At 52.5% G+C, this 26,308-nt stretch overlaps 2 protein-coding genes across 2 annotated transcripts in view; one reads left to right on the plus strand and one right to left on the minus strand.

The window, feature by feature from the left end:
- Positions 1 to 502: 502 nt before the first annotated feature.
- On the minus strand, positions 503 to 19,698 carry RGP1 (RGP1 homolog, RAB6A GEF complex partner 1). The gene is made up of 9 exons (XM_054031996.1): positions 19,596 to 19,698; positions 18,633 to 18,763; positions 3,988 to 4,124; positions 3,467 to 3,550; positions 2,409 to 2,558; positions 2,180 to 2,326; positions 1,638 to 1,765; positions 1,189 to 1,366; positions 503 to 925 (listed from the first exon to the last, which is right to left on the minus strand). The coding sequence occupies exons 2-9, from the start codon at positions 18,746 to 18,748 to the stop codon at positions 702 to 704; spliced, it is 1,164 nt and encodes a 387-aa protein (XP_053887971.1). The 5' UTR covers positions 18,749 to 18,763; positions 19,596 to 19,698; the 3' UTR covers positions 503 to 701.
- Positions 19,699 to 20,689: 991 nt separating this feature from the next.
- GBA2 (glucosylceramidase beta 2) overlaps positions 20,690 to 26,308 on the plus strand; it is a 64,708-nt gene continuing 59,089 nt past the window's right edge. The window contains exon 1 of the mRNA XM_054032145.1: positions 20,690 to 21,237. Coding sequence (XP_053888120.1) covers positions 21,062 to 21,237 — 176 coding nt within the window. The 5' untranslated portion in view covers positions 20,690 to 21,061. The remainder of the gene's footprint in view (positions 21,238 to 26,308) is intronic.

The raw sequence follows: 26,308 nt of genomic DNA on the forward strand, positions 1-26,308 counted from the left end.
TCAGGTGGGGATGGCAGCTGGCCTCCTCCTTGGTCTAAGGTCCTGGAGCTGCAGCGTCGCCCTGCCTCCATGGGACCCTGGCCTCTCCTGTGGGAAGCCAGCCACGTGCAGAAGCCCAGCTTGGGTGTGCAGGGCACCTGCTGCCCCTCTGCTGGGGCTGTCCTAGGCAGGGGGGCTGCTGCGGGGCTGACTCTACCAGAGGGACTGCAGTTCCCCCGTGGGATGGACATGTCCCAGGGCTGTCGCTCCCAGCTGGGGCCAGGGACACTGGACATGTGTCAGCTGGAGATGGGGTCCTCCATGCAGTGGGGGGAGATCCCAGAGGGAATGGGCGTGGGCTTCCCAGGAGCCTGGGACGGGTAGTCACTGGAAGGGCGACCTTCTCCCTTCCCTGGGCTGGGCACAAGGTCCCACAATGGGGAGGAAGCAGCCAGGCCGCCCCTGACAGAGAGCACTGGGGTTCCTGTGCATGCCCAGGCGACCAGGAGCCTGGCTCCTGACCCAGAGAGACGCAGCTCAGGAAGGAGAGGCCAGCTAGTGCTGGGCCTAGAGCGTTGTCTCTCACACAGGCAGGGCCGCACAGCCGGCGCAGGGCCTGGTGCAGGGCTCAGAGTGGGCCTGTGCCCTGCCACTCGGCAGCTACCATCCCGAGTGGGTGGTGTGACTGGTGCCCCAGGCTCCCACCTAGGTCCTGCCCCAGCTCAGATAGTGATGGAGTTTGTGCTGGAGAACTGGGACACGTAGGAGGCCAGGACGGGATTGGTCGGCAGGACTTTGATGGGCAAGTCCCAGCTGAAGGTATCCACTTCGATTTGCTCCACCCCAGTCCAGGTGATGGTTTCCGACGGGTTCTCAGGGACCGTGTGGGCCTCCCCCGACTCTCGGGAGGTCACGAACTCAAAGTGCAGCCTCCACTTCAGAGACACTGCGGGTGAAAGGAGGGTCAGAGGCTGCGAGTGCAACGGCACCTGGATGGCAGGGGGTCCCCGCTCAGCAGCCACGTTAGCACTGGTCAGCTTGGCGAAGGGGTCCCCCTTTCTAGGACCCACTGGCACAGCTGTCCCCTCTCTGGCGCCCGGCTCTGATGGGGCTGTGCCAGCACAGGGCAGAGCAGGAGCCTTCGGGGATGGCAGTGGGGCGATGCCCACCCCCCAGTGAGTGCCAGCAGCTCCCTCCCCGGGCACTCACCAATGTTGGTGGTGAAGCCGGGCGTGGAGCTCAGCGGGACGGGGAGGCTGAAGCTGCTCCTGGCCGTATGCAGACAGGACTCCTGGTGGCGGGCGTGTGTGCTGTAGGAGACAGGCTGCCCGTGCCGCCGCTGGAACTCCTCCTGGATACTCTCCTCTGTCTGCAGGCTCACCGAGTACTGGGGAGCAGGGCACACACGTGAGGGAGGGCAGAGCCCTGGCTTTCAGACACCGCTGCGCAATCCCAGCTGAGAGCTGTGCCGAAGGCTCGGGGGGGCCTAGCTCTGAATAACTCGCAGCTCCCCCCAAGCCCAAGGCAGGACCCTGGACTGCCCAGAGGCACCCAGAGCAGCTCAGTGTCTGTGCCACTGCTGCTAGCCCAGCTGCCCACATCCCCCTGGCTGGACAATGGGACGGGCTGCCTGGCCGGGATGCAAGAGCCGCGCTCACCTGCAGACAGGGGATGTCCCCTTCCGAGAAGTTAAAGGTCCCCAGGATGTCTTCTCCAATCTTATAGACAGTCTTAAAGATCCCGAACTTGCCCACCTTGCCCCGGGTGTTGCTGATGTTATACACGTCTGCGGAGACGGAGACAGGCAGATGAGCCAGGGCTACAGCGAGTCCCCGCCTGGAACGAAGCCACAGCCCAAGAGTGCGGCTGTGCCCCTGCAGGACAGGACTCCCCCGAGGACAGCCCCCGGGGAGCATCGGGGACCCCTCAGCACACGCACTGCGCATGCTGGTTACAACAGGGCCCTGGCTGGCTATGGACAGAGATACTTTGCTCTGTTAGGGCCTTTACGTAGGCAGGGCAGCGTGGGGCAGCTGTCAGAACGCGGTGAGGCTGCCGCTGAGGAATCCAGGGAGCTGGGAATGGCAGACGAACGAGCCGCAGTGTGCACGCCGGCTGGGGACAGCGCAGAGATCGAACAGACCAGGTGCGTGCCGGAGGGGCAGGGAGGCACGGTAAGATCAAGTGGGGAACAACTTACGCAGGCTGCGCCGGGAGGTGGCTGCCATCAGCAGCTCCGTGGCCAGGTCCGCCAGCCGGGAGTCTTTCTTCACTCCCTCCTCCTCCTCCAGGAAGGGGTTCGAGGGGGCGACCACTTCGTCCTGGGGGAACTGATAATCTTTGAGCCCTGGGGAGACAGTGCAGAAAGGGTCACAGCCTGGCCGTGGGCTGGGCGCGCCCTGCCAGGAGAGGGCCACAGCGGGCCTTACCGTGCAGCACCAGCACCCGGAAGGGCACCCGCAGCAGCTTGATGGGCGAGTTCACCCGCTGGCAGCCGATGGTCAGCTTGTACACGTACTTCACCGACTGCCCCCGGAAGGAGGGCGGCCCATCCACAGGCAGCGTCTCACAGTACGAGTCTGAAACGAGAGGGGCAGGGCTCACCGTCCGTGGGGCTTACCATGGAAAGAGTTGAGCAATCTTAACTGAGGATGCCCCTGCCAGCTTTGCCTATAGGCCCTGTAACACTTCCCTATAGTCTCCCCTCACAGAACGCCTGAGCCTCACAAGCACGAGGGACTTATCCTTACAGCGCCCCCACCTGGGAGACAGGGATGTACCATCACCCCCGTTTCACAGAAGGGTAACCGAGGTGTAGTGGGGTTAGGTGAATTGGTGGTAATGGGGGACTAACTACCCAGACATCTGGGGGGAAAGTAACACAGCAAACCCCAACATTCCCAGGAACCTCTTGGAATGCACTGGGGACAACGTTTTGTTTCAGAAAGTGGAGGGAGTAACCAGGGGACAGCCATTTTAGACTTCATTCTGACCACAGGGAGGAACTGGCAACTGGGAGAAAGGGACCAGGACATGATGATTTCATGAGTCTAAGGAAAGAAAGGAGTGAGAGCAGCAGAATAAGGTCAATGAATTTCACAAAAGCCGACCTTAACAGACCCAGAGAACTGGTAGGCAAGGTCCATGGGAAGAAAATCCAACGGACAAAGGAGTTCAGGACAGCTGGCAGTTCCTCAAGGAGACAACAGTAAATGCACAACTGCAAACTAGCCCAATGCGAAGGAAACGTAGGAGAATAGTAAGAGGCCAATATGGCTCCATCGGCAGTTCTTTAACGACCTGAAAATCAAAAAGGAATCCTGCAGGAAGTGGGAACGTGGCTGAATTGCTAAGGAGGGGTACGAAAGAACAGCCCAAGCTTACAGGGACGAAATCAGGAAGGCTGAGGAAGAAAATGAGTTACACCTAGCAAGGGAGATAAATGCACGGTGAAACACCCCCTCAGGGAAGAGAACACAGTCCTTACAGGATTTCGACTCTCCGGGATCCAGGCGCAAGTCACAAAAGAGAATCTTTGGGGGTGTGGACAGGATGCACTGACCCCGCTCTCCTGAAAGGTAAAGAACAACAATTGCTGCACAGGACCAGAGCACCAGGCAAAACCAGCCCAGTGTCCCCTCTTCCCTGCTACATCCCTCCCAGACCGCGCAGTGCAGGAGGCATCCTTGCCCAGGGAGGTGACTGCTAGAGCATCTGATGTGCCCTGGAGCCGCAAGCCTGACAACTCCGAGAGTTTAATCCTAGCTGGGGTCACTGCTTTTCTGAGTCTCACTGTTTGGGGCTGAAGGCTCCTGCAGCAGAAGCTCTGTGGGGTGATGAGACAAGGTGGGAAACAGGGATTCTCTGCCCTGGCTCTCGGCATGCTACGGAGCAGCCCCCCGAGCTCTCTCAGTACCAGTCATTATTTTATCTCTCCTCAGTCTCTTACTCCGAATCCCTTCCCCACACACCGAGGCCTGGCATAACAGAGGCCAGGACAGCACTCACCTCTGTTGGGGACAAACACGGTCTCGTTCTCGGCCTGCACGTCATGCTTGCTGTCATCCGAGGGAGGCAACGCAACCCGGTTCTCGCTGGAGTGAAACTGGCAGTGAATCTGGGCACTGGCCCACGCCAGCATCTCACTGGGTGCAGAGGAGAGAGACAAGCAGTGAGACATGGGGGGACAGAGCCCAGCAGGCACCAAGTCAGGCAACACACCCAGAGGGGAGGACACAAGGGGAATCATTCTGCTCCTCATGACATCACATGCCCTGGAACCCCACTCGCTGCAGTGCTCCAGCTGCGGGTGCTGAACCCAGGCACAGGAAAGCACCTAACGTATAAAACCCGAATGGTTTGGGAGATGCCGCTCCCTATGCCATAGGATTCTGCCACAGCTCTGCCCAGCAGACCCCCAAACTACAGCCCCCTTAGTCCAGGCGCTGCTTCCGGGGGAATTCTTTATTAGACTTCGTCTTAACAGATAAAGAGCAACTGATCACAGAACTAAAAGTTAATGGTAGCTTAGGTACAAGTCATCAAGACTTGATTACATTTATAATGTGCAAGCAGAATAAAGTCCAGACCCATAATATATACGCTTGGTCTTTTAACAGGGCCAATTTCACAAAGCTGAAAACAATTATAAGCTAAATCAGCTATTGCGAAGAATTGAATCAGAAAAATTTGAGTGATAATTGGGGATCTTTTAAGGACACTTTCCCACAACTGAGGAAGACCACCACGCTGGTTAAAAAACTGACCTGGTTTAGAGAGGAAGTTAAAGACAGCTATAAAAAATTAAATAGTAATATATTACAAATGGAAGAAAGGGAAAGTTGATAGTAATGAATATAAATCAGAAAGTAGGAGTTGTAGAAAATTGACAAGGGAAGCAAAGGGACACAAGGAGACGCATCTGGGACGGAGGTCAAGATACCAACCTCCCGGCAGTAACGACCACCCTGAACCTACAAGGAGTTTGGAGCACATGGTCATTTCTTGTTCTCAAAACACTCCTTTCTGCAGTGACCTGACAGGCTGCTGAGGTGGATCCGCCACCCGGGCCCGCTTTTCTGGAGAGTGGCTGGCCGGGGCATTAGCACAACCGCTACGCTCAGTGCTTTGAGTAGCCTTACATAAGAATGGCCAGACTGGGTCAGACCAAATGTCCATCTAGCCCAGTATTCTGTCCGCCAACAGTGGCCACTGCCAGGTGCCCCAAGGGGAATGAACAGAACAGGTGATCATCAAGTGATCCATCCCCTGTCAGCCACTCCCAGCTTCTGGCAAACAGAGACATAGAAAAACAAAGCCCGAGAGCTGTCTTTGCTTTGGTTAAATATCCTCCATTGCTTTTGCACAATTGACCCTGGGGGAGAGTCTAAGTTCTGACACACAGCTTTGGCATGGATGGTACAGCTGTTGCCACAGAAGGCTGCTAGCCAGTATCTCCTGAGTGTTTAACATTATCTCCCACTTGCAATGGGAGTAACTGCCTTGCTTTGACATTTTTATCATAGTATTTCTTCTGTTTTAGTTGCTTGGCCCATAGCTCTTCGTAAGTACAGCAGAACCTCAGTGTTACAAATCCCACAGCTATGAACTGGCCAGTCAATCACACACCTCATTTGGAACCAGAAGTACACAATCAGACAGCAGCAGAGACGTAAGAAAGAAAGAAAGAAAGAAAGAAAGAAATCCAACACAGTACTGTGTTAAATATAAACTACTAAAAAATAAAGGGAAAGTTTAAAAAAAGATTTGACAACTAAGGAAACTGTTTCTGTGTTTGTTTCCTTTATATTCAGATGGTTAAAAGCAGCATTTTCCTTTTGCACAGTAAAGTTTCAAAGCTGTATTAAGTCAACGTTCAGCTGTAAACTTTTGAAAGAACCAGAACGTTTTGTCCCGAGTTACGAACATTTCAGAGTATCAGAGGGGTAGCCGTGTTAGTCTGAATCTGTAAAAAGCAACAGAGGGTCCTGTGGCACCTTTAAGACTAACAGAAGTATTGGGAGCATAAGCTTTCGTGGGTAAGAACCTCACTTCTTCAGATGCAAATAATGGAAATCTCCAGAGGCAGGTATAAGCCTCTGGAGATTTCCATTACTTGCATCTGAAGAAGTGAGGTTCTTACCCACGAAAGCTTATGCTCCGAACATTTCAGAGTTATGAACAACCTCCATTCCCAAGGAGTCATAACGCTGAGGCTCTACTGGGCTTGAGGGTGGCAGTCTTTGGCTCAAGACGCTTAGGAGATGAGGGAATTAAGGTTTCTATCCTTCCGTCCACAAGTCTCTAACTGGTGTGCTGGTGATGCTAACGAGCGCTGCGAATGCTGTAGTCGTCTGCTAGGTACAGCTCCCTTGACTCACCAGAGCTTGTTACCTCTTAATCAAGGTCCTTGCCATCTGCACTAGTTTTTCTGCTGACCCAGCTGACTGTGCATAGCATACTTGAATCGCTCTATCAAGCAGAACAGCCACAATGAGCCATTTGTGAGTTGTGACCAAGTGGGAATATTCTGTAACATTTTAATGAGTCCTAGTTGTGCCTCAGCTTCATTGTGCTGCATTGTTCCCCCGTGGGTTGGAAGGGACTGTTTGCTCTCAGAGCAGGCGGGGACACACAGGTGCGGGTATCACCAGTCCCCACATCAGTGGAGCACTTGAAAAGATAAAGGCAAATCCAATCGCTGGGACATTGACACCGAGCAACCAAAGCCCCAGGGGGATCAGGATTTCCCACCTCTCAGCAGCGAGGCTGAGCACCATTCCCCAGCTGGAGAACAAGGGACTGGGGAGGAATGAGGTGAGGATCAGAGCTGGCAGCTGGGAGGAGCCGGGACTTTCACCTGGAGTCTGACAAAGGAGATCAAAGAAAATGGGTTCCCTACAGCTTAGCTGGTCTCTGGGCTGGCCAGACTGGAGGATGCTCTAAGCCAAGGGTAGGCAACCTATGGCACGTGTGCCGAAGGCGGCACGCAAGCTGATTTTCAGTGGCACTCACACTGCCCGGGTCCTGGCCACCAGTCTGGGAGGCTCTGCATTTTAATTTAATTTTAAATGAAGCTTCTTAAACATTTTAAAAACCTTATTTACTTTACATGCAACAATAGTTTAGTTATATATTATAGACTTAGAGAAAGAGACCTTCTAAAAATGTTAAAATGTATTACTGGCACGCGATACCTTAAATTAGAGTGAATAAATGAAGACTCGGCACACCACTGCTGAAAGGTTGCCGACCCCTGCTCTAAGCGTCAGTTCTCTGGGCTAAGCTAAGGGCTCCCTGTGCTGTGTCCAGATGACTGACAGACCCGACTGTTCTGGCAGCGCTGTGCGAGTGTCACTGCAGATGCTGGGTGAGGTGCATTAATCCCTGAGGAGTGGACAAGTCTCTATCAGGGTCTGTCTCAGTGGACTTACTGAGCAGAGCTCATGGGGTAACGCAGGGGGCCTGCAGGCCCAGAGGCTCAGTCTGAGGAGGTGGAGAGGCTGCGTGACTGACCCTGGAGGAAGAGTGAGACCCTTAGGGAGCCTGGCACACTGACGGGCTCCTCCTAAAGACCGTTCCAAAGTGGGGGTGTAGCACTGATCCTGTGGATCCGTGATATGAGCCTTTCGCTCGTATTATTTCACCTGGCATCCCATGGTGAGCAAACTAGGATTTACCCTGCATTATAGGTTGTGCAGTACCAGCCTCATTTAGAGAAAACTGGAGTGGCAGTTCACCATTAAGTGGTAATCTCTTTCCTGCTTCATTCAGAGAGATTAGCGCCAACCTTGGACCATAAGAACATAAAAACAGCCATACTGGGTCAGACCAAAGGTCCGTCTAGCCCAGTATCCTGACTTCTGACACTGGCCAATGCCAAGTGCCCCAGAGGGAATGAACAGAACAGGGAATCATCAAGTGATCCATCCGCTGTCGCCCATTCTCAGCTTTTGGCAAACAGAGGCTAGGGACACCATCCCTGTCCATCCTGGCTAATAGCCATTGATGGATCTATCCTCCATGAACTTATCTAGTTCTTTTTTGAACCCTGTTATAGTCTTGGCCTTCACAACATCATCTGGCAAGGAGTTCCACAGGTTAACTGTGCGTTGTAAGGAAAAAAAACTTCCTTTTGTTTTAAATCTGCTGCCTATTAATTTAATTGGGTGACCCCTAGTTGTTGTGTTATGAGAAAGAGTAAATAACACTTCCTTATTTACTTTCTCCATACCAGTCATGATTTTATAGACCTCTATAACATTCCCCCTTAGTCATCTCTTTTCCAAGCTGAAAAGTCCCAGTCTTATTAATCTCTCCTCATATGGCAGTCATTCCATACCCCTAATCATTTTTGTTGCCCTTTTCTGAACTTTTTCCAATTCCAATACATCTTTTTTTGAAATGGGGCGACCACATCTGCACGCAGTATTCAAGATGTGGGCGTACCAGGGATTTACATAGAGGCAATATGATATTTTCTGTCCTATTATCTATCCCCTTCTTAATGATTACCAACATTCTGTTCGCTTTTTTTGCCGGCCGCTGCACACTCACTGAGTGGATGTTTCAGAGAACTATCCACAATGACTCCAAAATCATTTTCTTGAGTGGTAACAGCTAATTTAGACCCCATCATTTTAATGTAGAGTTGGAATTATGTTTTCCAATGTGCATTACTTTCCATTTAGCAACACTGAATTTCATCTGCCATTTTGTTGCCCAATTCCCTAGTTTTGTGAGAGCCTTTTGTAGCTCTTCGCAGCCTGCCTGGGACTTAACTACCTTGAGCAGTTTTGTATCATCTGCAGATTTTTCCACCTCACTGTTTACCACTTTTTCCAGATCATTTATGAATATGTTGAATAGGACTTGTCCCAGTACAGACCCCTGGGGGACACCACTATTTACCTCTCTCTATTCTGAAAACTGACCATTTATTCCTACCCTTTGTTTCCTGCCTTTTAACCAGTTTCTCATTCCTGAGAGGACCTTCCCTCTTATCCCATGACAGCTTACTTTGCTTAAGAGCCTTTGGTAAGGGACCTTGTCAAAGGCTTTCTGAAAGTCCAAGTACACTATATCCACTGGATCCCCCTTGTCCACATCCTTGTTGACCCCACGTCAGAGAATTCTAGTAGATTGGTGAGGCATAATTTCCCTTTACAAAAAAAATATTGACTCTTCCCCAACAAATTACGTTAATCTATATAAAGCAACAGAGGGTCCTGTGGCACCTTTGAGACTAACAGAAGTATTGGGAGCATAAGCTTTCGTGGGTAAGAACCTCACTTCTTCAGACTTGCATCTGAAGAAGTGAGGTTCTTACCCACGAAGAAGAAGTGAGGTTCTTACCCACGAAAGCTTATGCTCCCAATACTTCTGTTAGTCTCAAAGGTGCCACAGGACCCTCTGTTGCTTTTTACAGATTCAGACTAATACGGCTACCCCTCTGTCAATCTATATGTCTGACAATTTTGTTCTTTACTATATTTTCAACCAGTTCGCCCAGTATTGAAGTCAGGCTTTCTGGCCTATAATTGCCAGAATCACCTCTGGAGCTCTTTTTGAAAATAGGCATCACATTAGCTTATCCTCCAGTCATTTGGTACAGAAGCTGATTTAAATGATAGGTTACAAACTACAGTTAGTAGTCCTGCAATTTCACATTTGAGTTCCTTCAGAACACTTTGTGAATACTATCTGGTCCTGGTGACTTATTACTGTTTAGTTTATCATTTGTTCCAACACCTCCTCTAATGACACCTCAATGTGGGACATTTCCTCAGATTTGTCACCTAAAAAGAACAGGTCCGGTTTGGGAATCTACCTCACATCCTCAGCCATGAAGACCGATGCAAAGAATTCATTTAGTTTCTCTGCAATGGCCTTATCGTCCTTGAGTGCTCCTTTAGCATCTCGATCATCCAGTGGCTCCACTGGTTGTTTAGCAGGCTTCCTGCTTCTGATGTACTTCGAATGTTTTTTGCTATTACTTTTTGAGTCTTTGGGTAGCTGTTCTTCAAATTCTCTTTTAGCCTTCCTAATTATATTTTTATACTTCATTTGCCAGAGTTTATGCTCCTTTTATTTTGTTGTTTAGTCACGGTGGAACTTTTTAGGTTCTCTTACTATGTTTTTTAATTTGGGGTATACATTTAAGTTGAGCCTTTATTATGGTGTCTTTAAAAAATTTCCATTCAGGTTTCAGGGATTTTAATTTTGGCGCCGTACCTTTTAATTTCTGTTTAATCAACTTCCTCATTTTTGTGTAGTCCCTCTTTCTGAAATTAAATGCCACAGTGTTGGGCTGCTGTGGAGTTTTCCCTGCCACAGGGATGTTAAATTTAATTATATGATGGTCACTATTACCAAGCAGTCCAGCTCTATTCACCTCTTGAACTAGATCCTGTGTTCCATTTAGGACTAAGAATTGCCTCTCCTCTTGTGGGTTCCAGGACTAGCTGCTCCAAGAAGCCGTCATTTAAGGTGTCAGAAACTTTATCTCTGCATCCCGTCCTGAGGGGACATGTACCCAGTCAATATGGGGATAGCTGAAATCCCCCATTAGTATTGAGTTTATTTTAATAGCCTTTCTAATCTCCCCAAGCATTTCCCAGTAACTATCACCATCCTGGTTAGGTGGTCGGTAATATATCCCTAATGCTATATTCTTATTATTAGAGCGTGGAATTACTATCCATAGAGATTCTGTGGTACAGTTTGGTTCATTTAAGATTTTTACTTCATTTGATTCTACGCTTTCTTTCACATATAGTGCCACTCCCCCACTAGCACGACTTGTTTTGTCCTTATGATATATTTTGTTCCCTGGTATTACTGTATCCCACTGATTATCCTCATTCCAACATGTTTCTGTGATGCTTGTTATATCAATATCCTCATTTAATACAAGGCACTCTAGTTCACCCATCTTATGATTTAAACTTCTAGCCTTTGTATATAAGCACTTTAAAAACTTGTCACTTTTTAGCTGTCTGCTATTACATGATGTAATTGAATGGGGCTTTTTTTCATTTGACTGTTTCTCATCAGATCCTACCTGTATTTTATCATCTTCCCTCCTCTCCTCCTTACTAGGACATAGAGAATCTCCATTAATAGATCCTCCTCTTAGGGTATGTCTACACTACGAAATTAGTTCGAATTTATAGAAGCCGGTTTTATTGAAATCGGTTGTATACAGCCGATTGTGTATGTCCACACAATAAAATGCTCTAGGTGCTCTAGTCGGCAGACCGCGTCCACAGTACGAGGCTAGCGTCGACTTCCGGAGCATTGCACTATGGGTAGCTATCCCACAGCTATCCCACAGTTCCCGCAGTCTCCGCCGCCCCTTGGAATTCTGGGTTGAGATCCCAATGCCCGGATGATGCAAAACAGTGTCGCGGGCGGTTCTGGGTACATGTCGTCAGGCCCCTCCCTCCCCCGTCACAGCAACGGCAGACAATAGATTCGCGCCCTTTTATCTGGGTTAGTTACCTGGGTTACCTGTGCAGACAACATGGAGCCCGCTCAGCACAGCTGAGCTCACCGTCACCATATATCCTCTTGGTGCCGGCAGACGTGGGACTGCATTGCTACACAGCAGCAGCTGCTAACTGCCTTTTGGCAGTAGACGGTGTAGCATGAGTGATAGCCGTGGGGCTGGCAGCCGTAGGGCTGCATTGCACCAGCCCCTTCCAGGCGATGGTATATTATGACTGGTACCCGTCGTCGTCGTACTGGAGTGGCTGTCAATCATGGCCACCTGGGCAGACATGCTACTGTCTCGATGATGACGGTTACCAGTCATAATGTACTATTTTCTGCCAATTGCCCAATATTGTCTGCTAAGCACCCAGAAGAGGCCGAGGGCGATGCTGGGTGCTGGCGGACGTGGGGCTGGCAGACATGGGGCTGCATTGCTACACAGCAGCAGCCCCTTGCCTTTTGGCAGATGATGGTATATTATGATTGGTACCCATCATCATCATACTGGTATGGCTGTCACTCATGCTGCAGCGTCGGCTGCCACCTTAAGATGTAAAAAATAGATTTATTCTGTGTTCATTTGCTTCCCCTTCCTCCGTGAAATCAACGGCCTGCTAAGCCCAGGGTTTCCAGTTTAATCTTTGGGGGGACCATTCTGTGTGACAGTTGTTTGTGTTTCTCCCTGTTCCTGTACCTGTACGCCATGTCGTCACTTGGCCCTCCCTCCCTCCCTCCCTCCCTCCCGCCCTCCTTCTCCTGGTCCATCAGATACTACTTTCGCGCCTTTTTTCTGACCAGGCGCCATAGCTAGCACTGGGATCATGGAGCCCGCTCAGATCACCGCGGCAATTATGAGCACTATGAACACCACGCGCATTGTCCTGGAGTATATGCAGAGCCAGAACATGCCAAGGCGAAACCCGGACCAGGCGAGGAGGCGATTGCAGCACGGCGACGAGAGTGATGAGGAAATTGACATGGCCATAGACCTCTCACAAGGCACAGGCCCCAGCAATGTGGAAATCATGGTGTCACTGGGGCAGGTTGATACCGTGGAACGCCGATTCTGGGCCCGGGAAACAAGCACAGACTGGTGGGATCGCATCGTGCTGCAGGTATGGGACGATTCCCAGTGGCTGCGAAACTTTCGCATGCGTAAGGCCACTTTCATGGAACTTTGTGACTTGCTTTCCCCTGCCCTGAAGCGCCAGAATACCAAGATGAGAGCAGCCCTCACAGTTGAGAAGCGAGTGGCGATAGCCCTGTGGAAGCTTGCAACGCCAGACAGCTACCGGTCAGTCGGGAATCAATTTGGAGTGGGCAAATCTACGGTGGGGGCTGCTGTGATCCAATTTGCCAGGGCAATGAAAGACCTGGTGATAGCAAGGGTAGTGACTCTGGGCAACGTGCAGTCAATAGTGGATGGTTTTGCTGAAATGGGATTCCCAAACTGTGGCGGGGCCATAGACGGAACCCATATCCCTATCTTGTCACCGGAGCACCAAGCCACCGACTACGTAAACCGCAAGGGGTACTTTTCAATGCTGCTGCAAGCCCTGGTGGATCACAAGGGACGTTTCACCAACATCAACGTGGGATGGCCGGGAAAGGTACATGATGCTCGCGTCTTCAGGAACTCTGCTCTGTTTCGAAAGCTGGAGGAAGGGACTTTCTTCCCGGACCAGAAAGTGACCATTGGGGATGTTGAAATGCCTATCGTGATCCTTGGGGACCCAGCCTACCCCTTAATGCCATGGCTCATGAAGCCGTACACAGGCAGCCTGGACAGGAGTCAGGACCTGTTCAACTACAGGCTGAGCAAGTGCCGAATGGTGGTGGAATGTGCATTTGGACGTTTAAAAGCGCGCTGGCGCAGCTTACTGACTCGCTCAGACCTCAGCGAAAAGAATATCCCTATTGTTATTGCTGCTTGCTGTGCGCTCCACAATATCTGTGAGAGTAAGGGGGAGACCTTTATGGCGGGGTGGGAGGTTGAGGCAACTCGCCTGGCCGCTGATTACGCGCAGCCAGACACCAGGGCGGTTAGAGGAGCACAGCAGGGCGCGGTGCGCATCAGAGAAGCTTTGAAAACGAGTTTTGTGACTGGCCAGGCTACTGTGTGAAACTTCTGTTTGTTTCTCCTTGATGAACCCTCCAACCCCCCCCCCCGACCCGGTTCACTCTACTTCCCTGTAAACCAACCACCCCACCCCACCCTCCCCTCCCCCTTGCAGAGGCAATAAAGTCATTGTTTTTTCACATTCATGCATTCTTTATTAGTTCCTTACAGAGGTAGGGGGATAATTGCCAAGGTAGCCTGGGATGGGTGGGGGAGGAGGGATGGAAAAGGACACACTGCATTTTAAAACTTTAACTCTTATTGAAGGCCAGCCTTCTGATGCTTTGGCGATCATCTGGGGTGGAGTGACTGGGTGGACGGAGGCCCCCCCACCGTGTTCTTGGGCGTCTGGGTGAGGAGGCTATGGAACTTGGGGAGGAGGGCTGTTGGTTACACAGGGGCTGTAGCGGCGGTCTCTGCTCCTGCTGCCTTTCCTGCAACTCAACCATACGCTCGAGCATATCACTTTGATGCTCCAGCAGACGGAGCATTGCCTCTTGCCGTCTGTCTGCAAGCTGACGCCACCTATCGTCTTCAGCCCGCCACTTGCTCTGTTCTTCCCGCGATTCAGCCCGCCACCTCTCCTCTCGTTCATATTGGGCTTTTCTCATCTCCGTCATTGACTGCCTCCACGCATTCTGCTGTGCTCTATCAGCCTGGGCGGACATCTGCAGCTCCGTGAACATCTCGTCCCTCGTCTTACGTTTTCTCTTTCTAATGTTCACGAGCCTCTGCGAAGGAGAAACATTTGCAGCTGGTGGAGGAGAAGGGAGAGGTGGTTAAAAAGGACACATTTTAGGGAACAATGGGTACACTCTTTCATTACAAGGTCGCATATTTCGGCTTGCAGGCAGCCATCGTAGGCCACAGTGTTTTGGCTTTTTTAACCTTCTTAACATGCGGGAAAGGTTGCAAACAGCAGCGCATTTCCCATATCAAGGATGAATTGGGTTGTCCATTTAAAATGGGGTTTCAATGTAAAAGGAGGGGGCTGCGGTTTCCCGGTTAACATGCGGCACAAACACAAGTAAACCACCCCCCCCCACACACACACACACGATTCTCTGGGATGATCACTTCACCCCTCCCCCCCACCGCGTGGTTAACAGCGGGGAACATTTCTGGTCAGAAGAGCAGGAACGGGCGCCTCTGAATGTCCCCCTTAATAAAATCACCCCATTTCAACCAGGAGAGCTTTCTGGAGATGTCCCTGGAGGATTTCCGCCCCATCCCCATACACGTTAACAGACTTGCTTGCTTTTTTTTTGTAATGTTTACAAATATTTACAAAGTTACACTCACCAGAGGTCTCCTGTGTGCCCTGAGGGTCTTGGGTGAGTTCGGGGGTTACTGGTTCCAGGTCCAGGGTCACAAACATATCCTGGCTGTTGGGGAAACCGGTTTCTCCGCTTCCTTGCTGCTGTGAGCTACCTACAGTACCTCCATCGTCATCTTCCTCGTTCCCCGAACCGTCTTCCCTGTGTGTTTCTCCAGTGAGAGAGTCATAGCACACGGTTGGGGTAGTGGTGGCTGCACCCCCTAGGATCGCATGCAGCTCCGCGTAGTAGCGGCAAGTTTGCGGCTCTGCCCCGGACCTTCCGTTTGCTTCTCTGGCTTTGTGGTAGGCTTGCCTTAGCTCCTTAATTTTCACGCGGCACTGCTGTGTGTCCCTGTTATGGCCTCGGTCCTTCATGGCCTTGGAGATCTTTTCTAATACTTTTCCATTTCTTTTACTGCTACGGAGTTCAGCTATCACTGCTTCATCTCCCCATATGGCGAGCAGATCTCGTACCTCCCGTTCGGTCCATGCTGGAGCTCTTTTGCGATCCTGGGAGGACTCCATGACGGTTACCTGTGCTGATGAGCTCTGCGTGGTCACCTGTGCTCTCCACGCTGGGCAAACAGGAAATGAAATTCAAACCTTCGCGGGTCTTTTCCTGTCTACCTGGTCAGTGCATCTGAGTTGAGAGCGCTGTCCAGAGCGGTCACAATGAAGCACTGTGGGATAGCTCCCGGAGGCCAATAACATCGAATTCCGTCCACACTACCCCAATTCCGACCCGCAAAGGCCGGTTTTATCGCTAATCCCCTCGTCGGAGGTGGTGTAAAGAAACCGGTTTAAAGGGCCCTTTAATTCGAAAGAAAGGGCCTCGTTGTGTGGACGTGTCCAGGCTTAATTCGGTTTAACGCTGCTAAAGTCGACCTAAACCCGTAGTGTAGACCAGGCCTAAGGGATGTCTTTGTCTACACCACGTGCTCCTCCGCATCTGTCGGCTTTCCCCCAGCCCTTAGTTTAAAACCTGTTCTACGACCTTTTTAATTTTTAGTGCCAGCAATCTGGTTCCATTTTGGTTTAGGAGGAGCCCATCCTTCCTGTATAGGCTCCTCTTTTCCCAAAAGTTTCCCCAGTTCCTAATAAATCTAAACCCCTCCTCCCTACACCATCGTCTCATCCACATGTTGAGACCCTGAAGTTCCGCCTGTCTAACTGGCCCTGCGCGTGAAGCTGGAAGCATTTCAGAGAATGCTACCGTGGAGGTCCTGGATTTCAATCTCAAGGGCATTCAGGAATCGGATGCTATTTTAAGGGATCTTTAGCATTTTGTTTCCTTTATTTACTGCAGATTTCTAGACTTGGATCCTTTATCTTCAGGAGCAGCATTTATGCCTGGCTAGACAGGACATCTAGACTCTGCTCTTACACATCTCGATACCTCAATGGGCACTGTGAATTACACCTTGTATTTCCCCAGCATGTGGAGTAGATCATGAACAATGTTCTTTGCACAGAATCTCAATATGCAGCAATTTCATTTTAAAATATTTTTATTCTAAGAAGTGCCTCGGCCTTTCTGCCAACCATCCCTCTCGAATAACTGTCTCAAGTTCTTGTCTGGGTGCTCAATATGTGATTCTCACCACAGCTGGTTAGATTTTGCTTTGGAATGGGTTGTACTTGAGTCATATTTACTTCACATTCTTCTTCTTGCAAGTCTTCCACTATTCACAGGCCCTCTTGAAAGCATGTTTGCTGTAAGAAGCTTCTACTAAGACATGTCTCACATGTGATGACAGGTTTCAGAGTAGCAGCCGTGTTAGTCTGTATCCGCAAAAAGAACAGGAGTACTTGTGGCACCTTAGAGACTAACAAATATATTAGAGCATAAGCTTTCGTGGGCTACAGCCCACTTCTTCGGACTACAGTCCACGAAAGCTTATGCTCTAATATATTTGTTAGTCTCTAAGGTGCCACAAGTACTCCTGTTCCTTTCACATGTGATGGTTACTCTTGTAATTTCATGATCCTTTTCTGAATTCTAGGTGATGCTTTGCACAATGTTTTTTGTTTTGTGTCTTCCAACACTTTATGGTCTGTTTCTAAATTGACCAATTTCTGTCCATCAATATATTAATTAAATAGCGCACATAAGAACATAATAGCAGCCATACTGGGTCAGACTAAAGGTCCATTTAGCCCAGTATCCTGTCTTCCGACAGTGGGCAATGCCAGGTGCCCCAGAGGGAATGAACAGAACAGGTAATCATCAAGTGATCCATCCCCTGTCGCCCACTCCCAGCTTCTGGCAAACAGAGGCTAGGGACACCATCCCTGCCATCCTGGCTAATAGCCATTGATGGACCTATCCTCCATGAACTTACCTAGTTCTTTTTTGAACCCTATTATAGTCTTGGCCTTCACAACATCCTCTGGCAAGGAGTTCCACAAGATGACTCTGCCTTTGTTTGTTTTAAACCTGCTGCCTATTAATTTCAGTTGGTGACTCCTAGTTCTTGTCTTATGAGAAGGAGTAAGTAACACTTCCTTATTTACTTTCTCTATACCGCAGTCATAATTTTATAGATCTCTGTCGTATCCTCCCCCAGTCTTATTAATCTCTCCTCATATGAAAGCTGTTCCATACCCCTAATCATTTTTGTTGCTCTTTTCTGTATCTTTTCCATTTCCAATACAGTATATCTTTTTTGAGATGGGGCGACTACATCTGCACATAGTATTCAAGATGTGGGTGTACCATGGATTTATACAGGGCCAATGTGATATTTTCAGTCTTATTAACTATCCTTTTCTGAATGATTCCCAACATTCCACCCGCTTCTCTGAATGCCGCTGCACACAACCAAACAACTGCCAGTGTTTCTTTTTCAATTTGAGCATAGTTCTGCTAAGCTGTGCTTTCACCCTTGCTTTGGGGGAATCATCTTGCAGGAGGTGAGCCCCAAAACCACAAGCTTGCATCACCCGAGACCTCAGTCCTTTGTTAATCTGAGAGTATTTCAGAACAGGTGCTTCTGACGGTTACGTATTTCAACTGCCCAAAGCTTTTCTCTCGACACGCGTGGCCACGTCTCCAGGTGGAGCTCTGGGCAGAGCATTGAACTGTGACAAATTTGGGATGAATTTGCTCAGAAAAATTAACACTCCTACCACGGCTTTGGGGCAATTATGTACATGCAAACTGTATGTGTCCAAGTGTCACCCCCTCCCTGGCCCTTCATCCATGGCTCCTCATGGTGGTGTGCGAGGTCTCTGGCGGCAGGACTCTGGCTCTATGCTTGTGCAGTGCTCAGCACAAAGATGTCCTGATGCCAAGCGGAGCTCCTGGGTGCTCCAGTAAGTAACTATTCTGCTCTCAGTGACCGGGCCATCCCGGGGGGAACCAGCCCTTCAGGTTTAAAAGCCAGTTTAGCTTCATTCTTCCTCTGTAACCTCGTGAGTCATTTCAATCACTCCAGACTGGGGGGAAGGCCTCATCCCACCCACAGTCAGATCCTTTGCCTAGTTTATTCCCCTTGGCCAAACTGACCTGACCCTACAGGCCTGATTACTGACTAAGTCCCAGTTCGGTGGTGCCTGAGCAGAGGGGCCCGTGGGGTGGGGAAGGCTGTAAAGTGACAAGGCCACAGCATCCCCTCCTGCCCCCTTCTCCTCCCAGGACCCCGCCCTGGGCTCCTCTCTGCCCTGGCCAGGCTCGGACCCACCTCCACTCGGGGCCGGGGGGGATGCCAGGGCAGCTGGTACCTGCTGGCGGAGGTGGAGGAGGCGGAGAGAGGGTTGGTGAAGACGATCCCACACTCCAGCATCTCTCCGGCCAGGAAGACGGGCCCACGGCTCAGCTGGGCCAGAACCTCGATCATGGCTCCGGCCTGCACCTGCAACGTGCCACAGCCCCGGGCTGAATGGACACATTGGGGGGGGGGGGGGGAGACCCAACCCCCCCCACACACACTGTGCCCCGGGGGGGAGGGGGGGAGCCTGAGACTTGAGCCCCCCCACACCCCACCCTGAAACCCACCCCCCGCCACACACACACCATGCCCCGTGGGGGCAGAGACCCAAACCCCCCACACACCATACCCCGGGGGGGGTCAGAGAGCCGAACCCCCACACACACCGCGTCCCGGGGGGGCAGAGACCTGAATCCCCCCCCACACCCCCGAAACCCGAACCCCCCCCCACACACCATACCCCGGGGGGGGTCAGAGACCCGAACCCCCCCCACACACCATACCCCGGGGGGGGTCAGAGACCCGAACCCCCCCCACACACACCATACCCCGGGGGGGGTCAGAGACCCGAACCCCCCCCACACACCATACCCCGGGGGGGGTCAGAGACCCGAACCCCCCCCACACACCATACCCCGGGGGGGGTCAGAGACCCGAACCCCCCCCACACACACCATACCCCGGGGGGGGTCAGAGACCCGAACCCCCCCCACACACCATACCCCGGGGGGGGTCAGAGACCCGAACCCCCCCCCACACCATACCCCGGGGGGGAACCTGAGACCTGACTCCCCCCACCTCGCCCGGGGCGGGGGGGGGGTCAGAGACCCGAAGCCCCGCGGGCAGCCGGGCTGGGAGGGACCCAGGCGTCCGGCCGGGCCTTCGGCCAAAACGGCTACCCGGGCTTCCTGCCGTGGGGCCTGCCCCGAGCCCTGCCCCGGCGGACGCTGCCCGGGGACCCCGCTCGCTCACTCACCGGGGGGACAACAGGGACCCTCGGCGGCGGAGACAGCGACCCAGGCCCGCTCGGAAAGGCTCGGCTCCGCTCGGATTCGTTCGGGAATCTTCGGCTCCACTCGGAGAGGCTCGGGCTCCATTCGGACATCTTCCCCTCCGCTCGGAGAGGCTCGGGCTCCGCTCGGCTCCGCTCGGGAATCTTCCCCTCCGCTCGGAGACGCTCGGGCTCCGCTCGGCTCCGCTCGGGAATCTTCGGCTCCGCCCGGAGATGCTCGGGCTCCGTTCGGGAATGTTCGGGCGCCGCTCGGCCGGGTTCGCATTCCCATCTCCGCTACCCCCCGGCGGCCGAGCCGGTTGGGCTTCGGGCCGGTTTCCTCCCGAGTCCGAGTCCGAGTCCCGCCTTCCGGGGCCCGTCGAGCTCGCGCGGGGTGAGGGCGGCAGGTCAGCGCCCGCGGGCGGGGCGGGGGTGTTTGCAGACAGACAGACAGACAGACAGGTGGGGGGCGGCAGGCAGCGCTTGGGGCGGTTGCAGACGGACACACAGACAGGTACCGGGGGGGAGGGAGGTTTGCAGACAGACAGACGGACAGGTACTGAGGGAGGGAGGGTGCAGGCGGACGGACACACAGACAGGTACTGGGGGGTTTGCGGACAGACAGGTAACGGGGGGCAGGGAGTTGCGGACAGACGGACGGACAGACAGGTACCGGGGGGGAGGGGGTTGCGGACAGACGGACGGACAGACAGGTACCGGGGGGGAGGGGGTTGCGGACAGACGGACGGACAGACAGGTACCGGGGGGGAGGGAGTTGCGGACAGACGGACGGACAGACAGGTACCGGGGGGGAGGGGGTTGCGGACAGACGGACGGACAGACAGGTACCGGGGGGGAGGGAGTTGCGGACAGACGGACGGACAGACAGGTACCGGGGGGCAGGGAGTTGCGGACAGACGGACGGACAGACAGGTACCGGGGGGGAGGGGGTTGCGGACAGACGGACGGACAGACAGGTAACGGGGGGCAGGGAGTTGCGGACAGACGGACGGACAGACAGGTAACGGGGGGCAGGGAGTTGCGGACAGACGGACGGACAGACAGGTACCGGGGGGGGAGGGGGTTACAGGTGGGCTCGCACCGGCGGGGCTCGCCGAGCCCGCTGCAGAGGCAGGTGCTGCCCGCGGGGGCCGCAGCGCTGAGCTCTGCCCCGGGGCGGCCGGGAGGCGGCTGCTGCTACCGGGCGTGGGGCGGCGGCTGTTACTGGCCCCGTGTCCTGCCCCGGGCTCTGTGACGGGTGGAGGGGCCCAGGCAGGGCTGGGGCTGAGCGCACGGAGCAGCGCACCCTGAGCCGGGCACCGGAGGGGGAGGCTGCACCCTGAGCCGGGCACCGGAGGGGGAGGCTGCACCCTGAGCCGGGCACCGGAGGGGGAGGCTGCACCCTGAGCCGGGCACGGGACGAGGAAGCTGCTTGGGCAGACGGGGCGGCGATGGCAGACAGCGCCAAGCTGATGGAGCGGTTTGAGGGCACTGCCCGTGGGCACCAGGTGCCGTCGTCTGGCTGGCGGATCTGCCTGGCCCATGAGTTCGCGGAGAAGAGGAAACCCTACCAGGCCTCGGACGTCTCCGCCTCGGACGTGGTGAAACACCTGGGCCTGGGCATGCGGTAGGTGGCTCTGCCCTTCTGTGGCCATTGTGCACTTTGATGCCCCGTCGCAGTGCACCGCGATCGCTGGCCCCTTTCTCTCCCTCAGGGAATTGAATGAGCCACCCACAGGCCACCTGCCTGGTCAGTATCCTTGGGCGCTTTGCCTTGCCTTGCTTGTCTGAGAGCCCGGCACGGCCTCCCCCAGCCCTTCTCCCCGTGACCCCTGAGCGGACAGACCTGTCAGTCCTGCCAGATTGGCCGGTTCCCCCAACGTGCATCCCCCTTCGTTATCACACTTCAGTGTGTGGTCTATAGAGCAGTACAAACAACTCATTGTCTGTACAAAATTTTAGTTTGCACTGACTTTGCTTGTGCTTTGTATGTAGCTTGTTGTAAAACTAGACAAATATGTAGCTGAGTTGATGTACCCCCTAGAAGACCTCTGAGTACCCCCAGTGAGAACCACTGTCCTAGGGTATCAGTGTCAAGGATTTACTGTAGTTTATGAATGGCTTGGTTTTTCTTTGGCAGTTTGTGGTGATAAAATCTAATGTAAGGGTTAGTTATGACTGTTCTTATAAAGTGCCATGTGATTAAAATTTGTCTAGGGTCTGACACTCGTTAGACGCTCTCTTAACGACCAGAACAGCCTGAGATCCGAAATGTGTGCGATTCTGTGCTATGAATAGATGGGACATGGTCTGTTAAATTGCAGCATGTTTTTATATACATAGTTACTCAAGGGTTAAAAGTGGCTGTTGGAATGTTGACAGAGAATTACTGTTACTGATCAAGGTCCTGTCGCTACTTACCACATGTGTAGGTCTCGCTTGCTTTCCTGTGTGGACCTTGTTACTGTTGCATCTGAGCCTAGTCATTTGCCTTTTCCTCGCCTCAGCGGGGGAGATGGGGCCACGCTGTTGTCCCTGTTGTACCGTTGGGGAACTGAGGCACCGTCACAGGTCACAATGTTGGTCTGCAGCAGAGCTGGGCTCTTCCGTTCCTGGGGCCATTGCACCTGTATTTCCCCTCCGGGGCTCAGCAAGGGCACCCACCCTTGGATTCCAACTCCCAGGTGCTGCCTTTCTGGGGGGAGCCCCACATCTCTCTCTTCTGCCTGGGGTATTCCCAGGCTGCCTCGGTCCCTGCCTTCACTGTGTATCTCCCAGCAAAGAGAGTCTGCTTGCTTTCTCCTGAGACTGGTAACAGAGCGGTTGTTGCAGAGATAAGTTGTGAGACAGCACTTGCTTTATTGTTAAGGTGAAAAGCATTACAGGTCTGGCGCATCTTACGCACATTTAACATGCATGATTTCAGCTTTACGAGGTCGGCAAAAACAAACAAAAACAAAAAGAGAAAAATAACCATTTTAATACTGTACCTGTAGTGCTGGCGATTCCGCCCGCCATTCCACTCAATGTAATTTTGACTATACGCGATTTTCGCTTTACGCGCTGACTGCGGAACGTAACCCCAGCGTAAGATGCGACAGACTGTACAGAGAAAACGTAATACAAACCATAAAAGAGCCTACACGCATGCTAATGAGCTTACCAGAGCTCGTGGGGTCTGGTGTGAGCAGTCCTGTGACACCCCACCCCACCCCCTGGGGAGTCCTTGTGGCTACCGCCTACCAGTGCATCACAGCTTCAGATCAGAAGACGCACCCAGTCTCCTGGGGCCGTAGTAGGCCCAATCCTACCCTAAGGATCAGGACCCTCTGTGGCCCAGGGGTTCTGGGACTCCTGCCTGTTTGCTGGATTAGGAAGAAGGCCCTGAGCCAGTTTAAACTCGGCTATTTATCCCAAACTCTTTTCTTTGTCTGTTGGTCTCTGGAGAAGTCAGACTGAAGGAGGATTTGCATATCCCTGAGGTGGAAGGTGGGGCTATGGCTTCCACAGCTGATAACTGAAGAAGTGCATTCACATCCCCCCTTCTACTACAGCAGGTACATACAGTGTCGCAACAACACAGCTGCAGTTGCATTTTTAATGCAATGGCCTCCAAAGGGATTAACCCTAATTCTATCTGGTTTAATTTAATTCAATAATGTTTTGTTAATGTGAGCAGGTTTTTTTCCGGGCATTACAAGGTATTGTCAATCTATCACAGCAAAGTTTGCCGATGACCCACAAATTGGTGACAGTTCAGTTGTACAGACTGATCAGGATTGCATGGTTAGATGGGCTCATTTGAACAACATGTGTTTTAATACAACGAAATGCAAGGCCATAAATTTAGCAGCTAAGATTATAGGTCACATTTATAGGTTGGGGGCAATTTTGGAAAGTGGTTACTACCTGAGACAGTATTTGGTCCTGCCATGCGGGCAGGGGACTGGACTCGATGACCTCTCGAGGTCCCTTCCAGTCCTAGAATCTATGAATCTATGAATCTGAGCGTGAGCTGGGAGGGTGGTGGAATGACTAAGAGCAAACAAGATCCTTGTCTGTATAAACAGGAGAGTGGGAGTAGAGAGATGCTATCGCATCTGTATATAGCAGTGGTGAGACCATTGCTGGGCACCCTGTACGGGTCTGGTTTCCACACTTCAAAGAGGATGTTCAAGAAATGGAAGGGGTTCAAAAAAGTGCTATATATGAATGGTGTGAGGTTTGGAAAACCTGCCGGACTTTGAGACACTAAGAAAGCTCCACCTGTTTAGTTTAATAAAGAGAAAGTTAAGATCATGGTCTATGAATACTTGTATGGGTAGAAGGACTTTGATTATTAATTGAGTATTAATTGCACCCTCAGCAAGTTCAGAGATGACACTAATCTGGGGGGAGAGGTAGATACGCTGGAGAGTAGGGATAGGGTCCAGAGTGACCTAGACAAATGGGAGGATTGGGCCAAAAGAAATCTGATGAGGTTCAACAAGGACAAGTGCAGAGTCCTGCACTTAGGATGGAAGAATCCCATTCACTGTTACAGACTAGGGACCGAGTGGCTAGGCAGCAGTTCTGCAGAAAAGGACCTAGGGGTTACGGTGGATGAGAAGCTGGATATGAGTCAGCAGTGTGCCCTTGTTGCCAAGAAGGCTAACGGCATATTGGGCTGCATTAGTAGGAGCATTGCCAGCAGATCGAGGGAAATGATTATTCCCCTCTATTCGGCACTGGTGAGGCCACACCTGGAGTATTGGATCCAGTTTTGGTCCCCCCACTACAGAAAGGATGTGGACTCTCTCCAGTGGAGGGCAACGAAAATGATTCGGGGTCTGGGACACATGACTTATGAGGAGAGGCTGAGGGAACTGGGGTTATTTAGTCTGCAGAAGAGAAGAGTGAGGGGGGATTTGATAGCAGCCTTCAACTACCTGAAAGAGGGTTCCAAAGAGGATGGAGCTCGGCCGTTCTCAGTGGTGGCAGATGACAGAACAATGAGTAATGGTCTCAAGTTGCAGTGGGGGAGGTTTAGGTTGGATATTAGGAAACACTATTTCACTAGGAGGATGGTGAAGCATTGGAATGGGTTACCTAGGGAGGTGGTGGAATCTCCTTCCTTAGAGGTTTTTAAGGTCAGGCTTGACAAAGCCCTGGCTGGGATGATTTAGTTGGGAATTGGTCCTGCTTTGAGCAGGGGGTTGGACTTGATGGCCTCCTGAGGTCCCTTCCAGCCCTAATCTTCTATGATTCTATGATAGCAGAGGGCTCTTTAATCTAACGGGCAAAGGCAGAATGAGAGTCCATGGCTGGAAGCTGAAGGTAGATGAATTCGTAGTAATAAGGCAAAAATGTTTAACAGGGAGGGTAACCGACCAGTGGAACAACTTAGTGCTTGTTTCCACATACAGTGCTGAATTGCTGTAGCAAAGACGCTGCTACTCCGACGGAAGAGCGTCTCCTGTTGGTGTAGCGAATACACCCCCGGGAGAGGCGGTAGCTCTGTGGATGGGAGAAGCTCTCCGGTCACCATAGCGCTGTGCGTGCTGGGGGTTAGATCGGTAGAATGGAGCTGCTTGGTGGGGGGGAGGGGCGGGGGCGGGTTCGCATCTCTGCGTGATGTGGTTGCACCAATCTAGGCAAGTCCGGCTCCAGCATTTCTGCCGCCCCAAGCAAAAAAAAAAAAAAAAAAAAAAGCCGCGATCGGCGGCGGCAGTTCAGCGGCAGGTCCTTCGCTCCTAGAGGGAGTGAGGGACCTGCCACCCCCGAATTGCCGCAGGTGCCGCCCCCTCCCTTGGCCGCCCCAAGCACCTTGTTAAGCTGGTGCCTGGAGCCGGCCCTGAATCTAGGCCTGCAGCGTATCCTGGCCTGAGCGTGGGGCGTGCTGGGGTCTCATTCTCACACACGCTCTCACTCAGCTCTGGGCGCAGGAGTCACTCGCTGCATGAGATCGTGGCTGTGCTGTGCTGTGCAGGCGGGATGCTCGTCTCGGTCCGTTCTGCCCTTCAAATCAACGCGAGCTAGACTCGTGTCCCAGCTGTAGGCGCCTTCCCCAGCACCCATAGGAATAGCTCAGTGGTTTGAGCATTGGCCTGCTAAACCCAGGGTGGTGAGTTCAATCCTTGAGGGGGCCACTTGGGGATCTGGGACAAAATCAGTACTTGGTCCTGCTAGTGAAGGCAGGGGGCTGGACTCGATGACCTTTCAAGGTCCCTTCCAGTTCTAGGAGATGGGATATCTCCATTAATTTATTTAAACACGGTCTGGGCAACTGCCTGCCACTCAACACCTTATGGACACAGCGTTACCAAGGGGCATGCTCGGGTGAGAGCCTTGGCCTTATCTTGATACAGTGGCGAGGGCTTAGAGTGATACAATGTATCATGCACAGTGCATGTTGTAATCCCCCTAGCAGCGCGGGGCTCTGTCCCCCCCCCCCCCAGGGGGTTGCCCCCCACGAGGGGTATGGGCGTCGGTCCCCGCCAGGGCTCCAGGCTCACCTGGTTTAGACCAGAGCGCCCAGCTCAGTCCCACAGTCATGCTGAGGGCTTGAATTTCTGGTCCCACCACAGCTGAGGCACAGCTTTCGTGGCCAGCGCCGCTAAGACTGAGTGTGCGATGCTCTGTCCCGCTCCTGTCCTGCCAGGTGGGATCACCTGCGGGGGAATGAGTGCTGGACTTCTGGCTGAGGGGCTCCTAAACCT

This window comes from Malaclemys terrapin, chromosome 6 (assembly GCF_027887155.1).
Source record: "Malaclemys terrapin pileata isolate rMalTer1 chromosome 6, rMalTer1.hap1, whole genome shotgun sequence".
Classification (NCBI taxonomy): Eukaryota; Metazoa; Chordata; order Testudines; family Emydidae; genus Malaclemys; species Malaclemys terrapin.

What these genes read in the sequence shown, in the direction of transcription:
- RGP1 (XM_054031996.1), bottom strand. Translation starts at nt 18,748, where the DNA reads ATGATCGAGGTTCTGGCCCAGCTGAGCCGTGGGCCCGTCTTCCTGGCC. An exon ending in CGTGTTTGTCCCCAACAGAG is followed by an intron (nt 3,551 to 3,987) that starts GTGAGTGCTGTC and finishes TTTACCTTTCAG; the next exon opens with GAGAGCGGGGTCAGTGCATC. An exon ending in TCCCGGAGAGTCGAAATCCT is followed by an intron (nt 2,559 to 3,466) that starts GTAAGGACTGTG and finishes CTCTCGTTTCAG; the next exon opens with ACTCGTACTGTGAGACGCTG.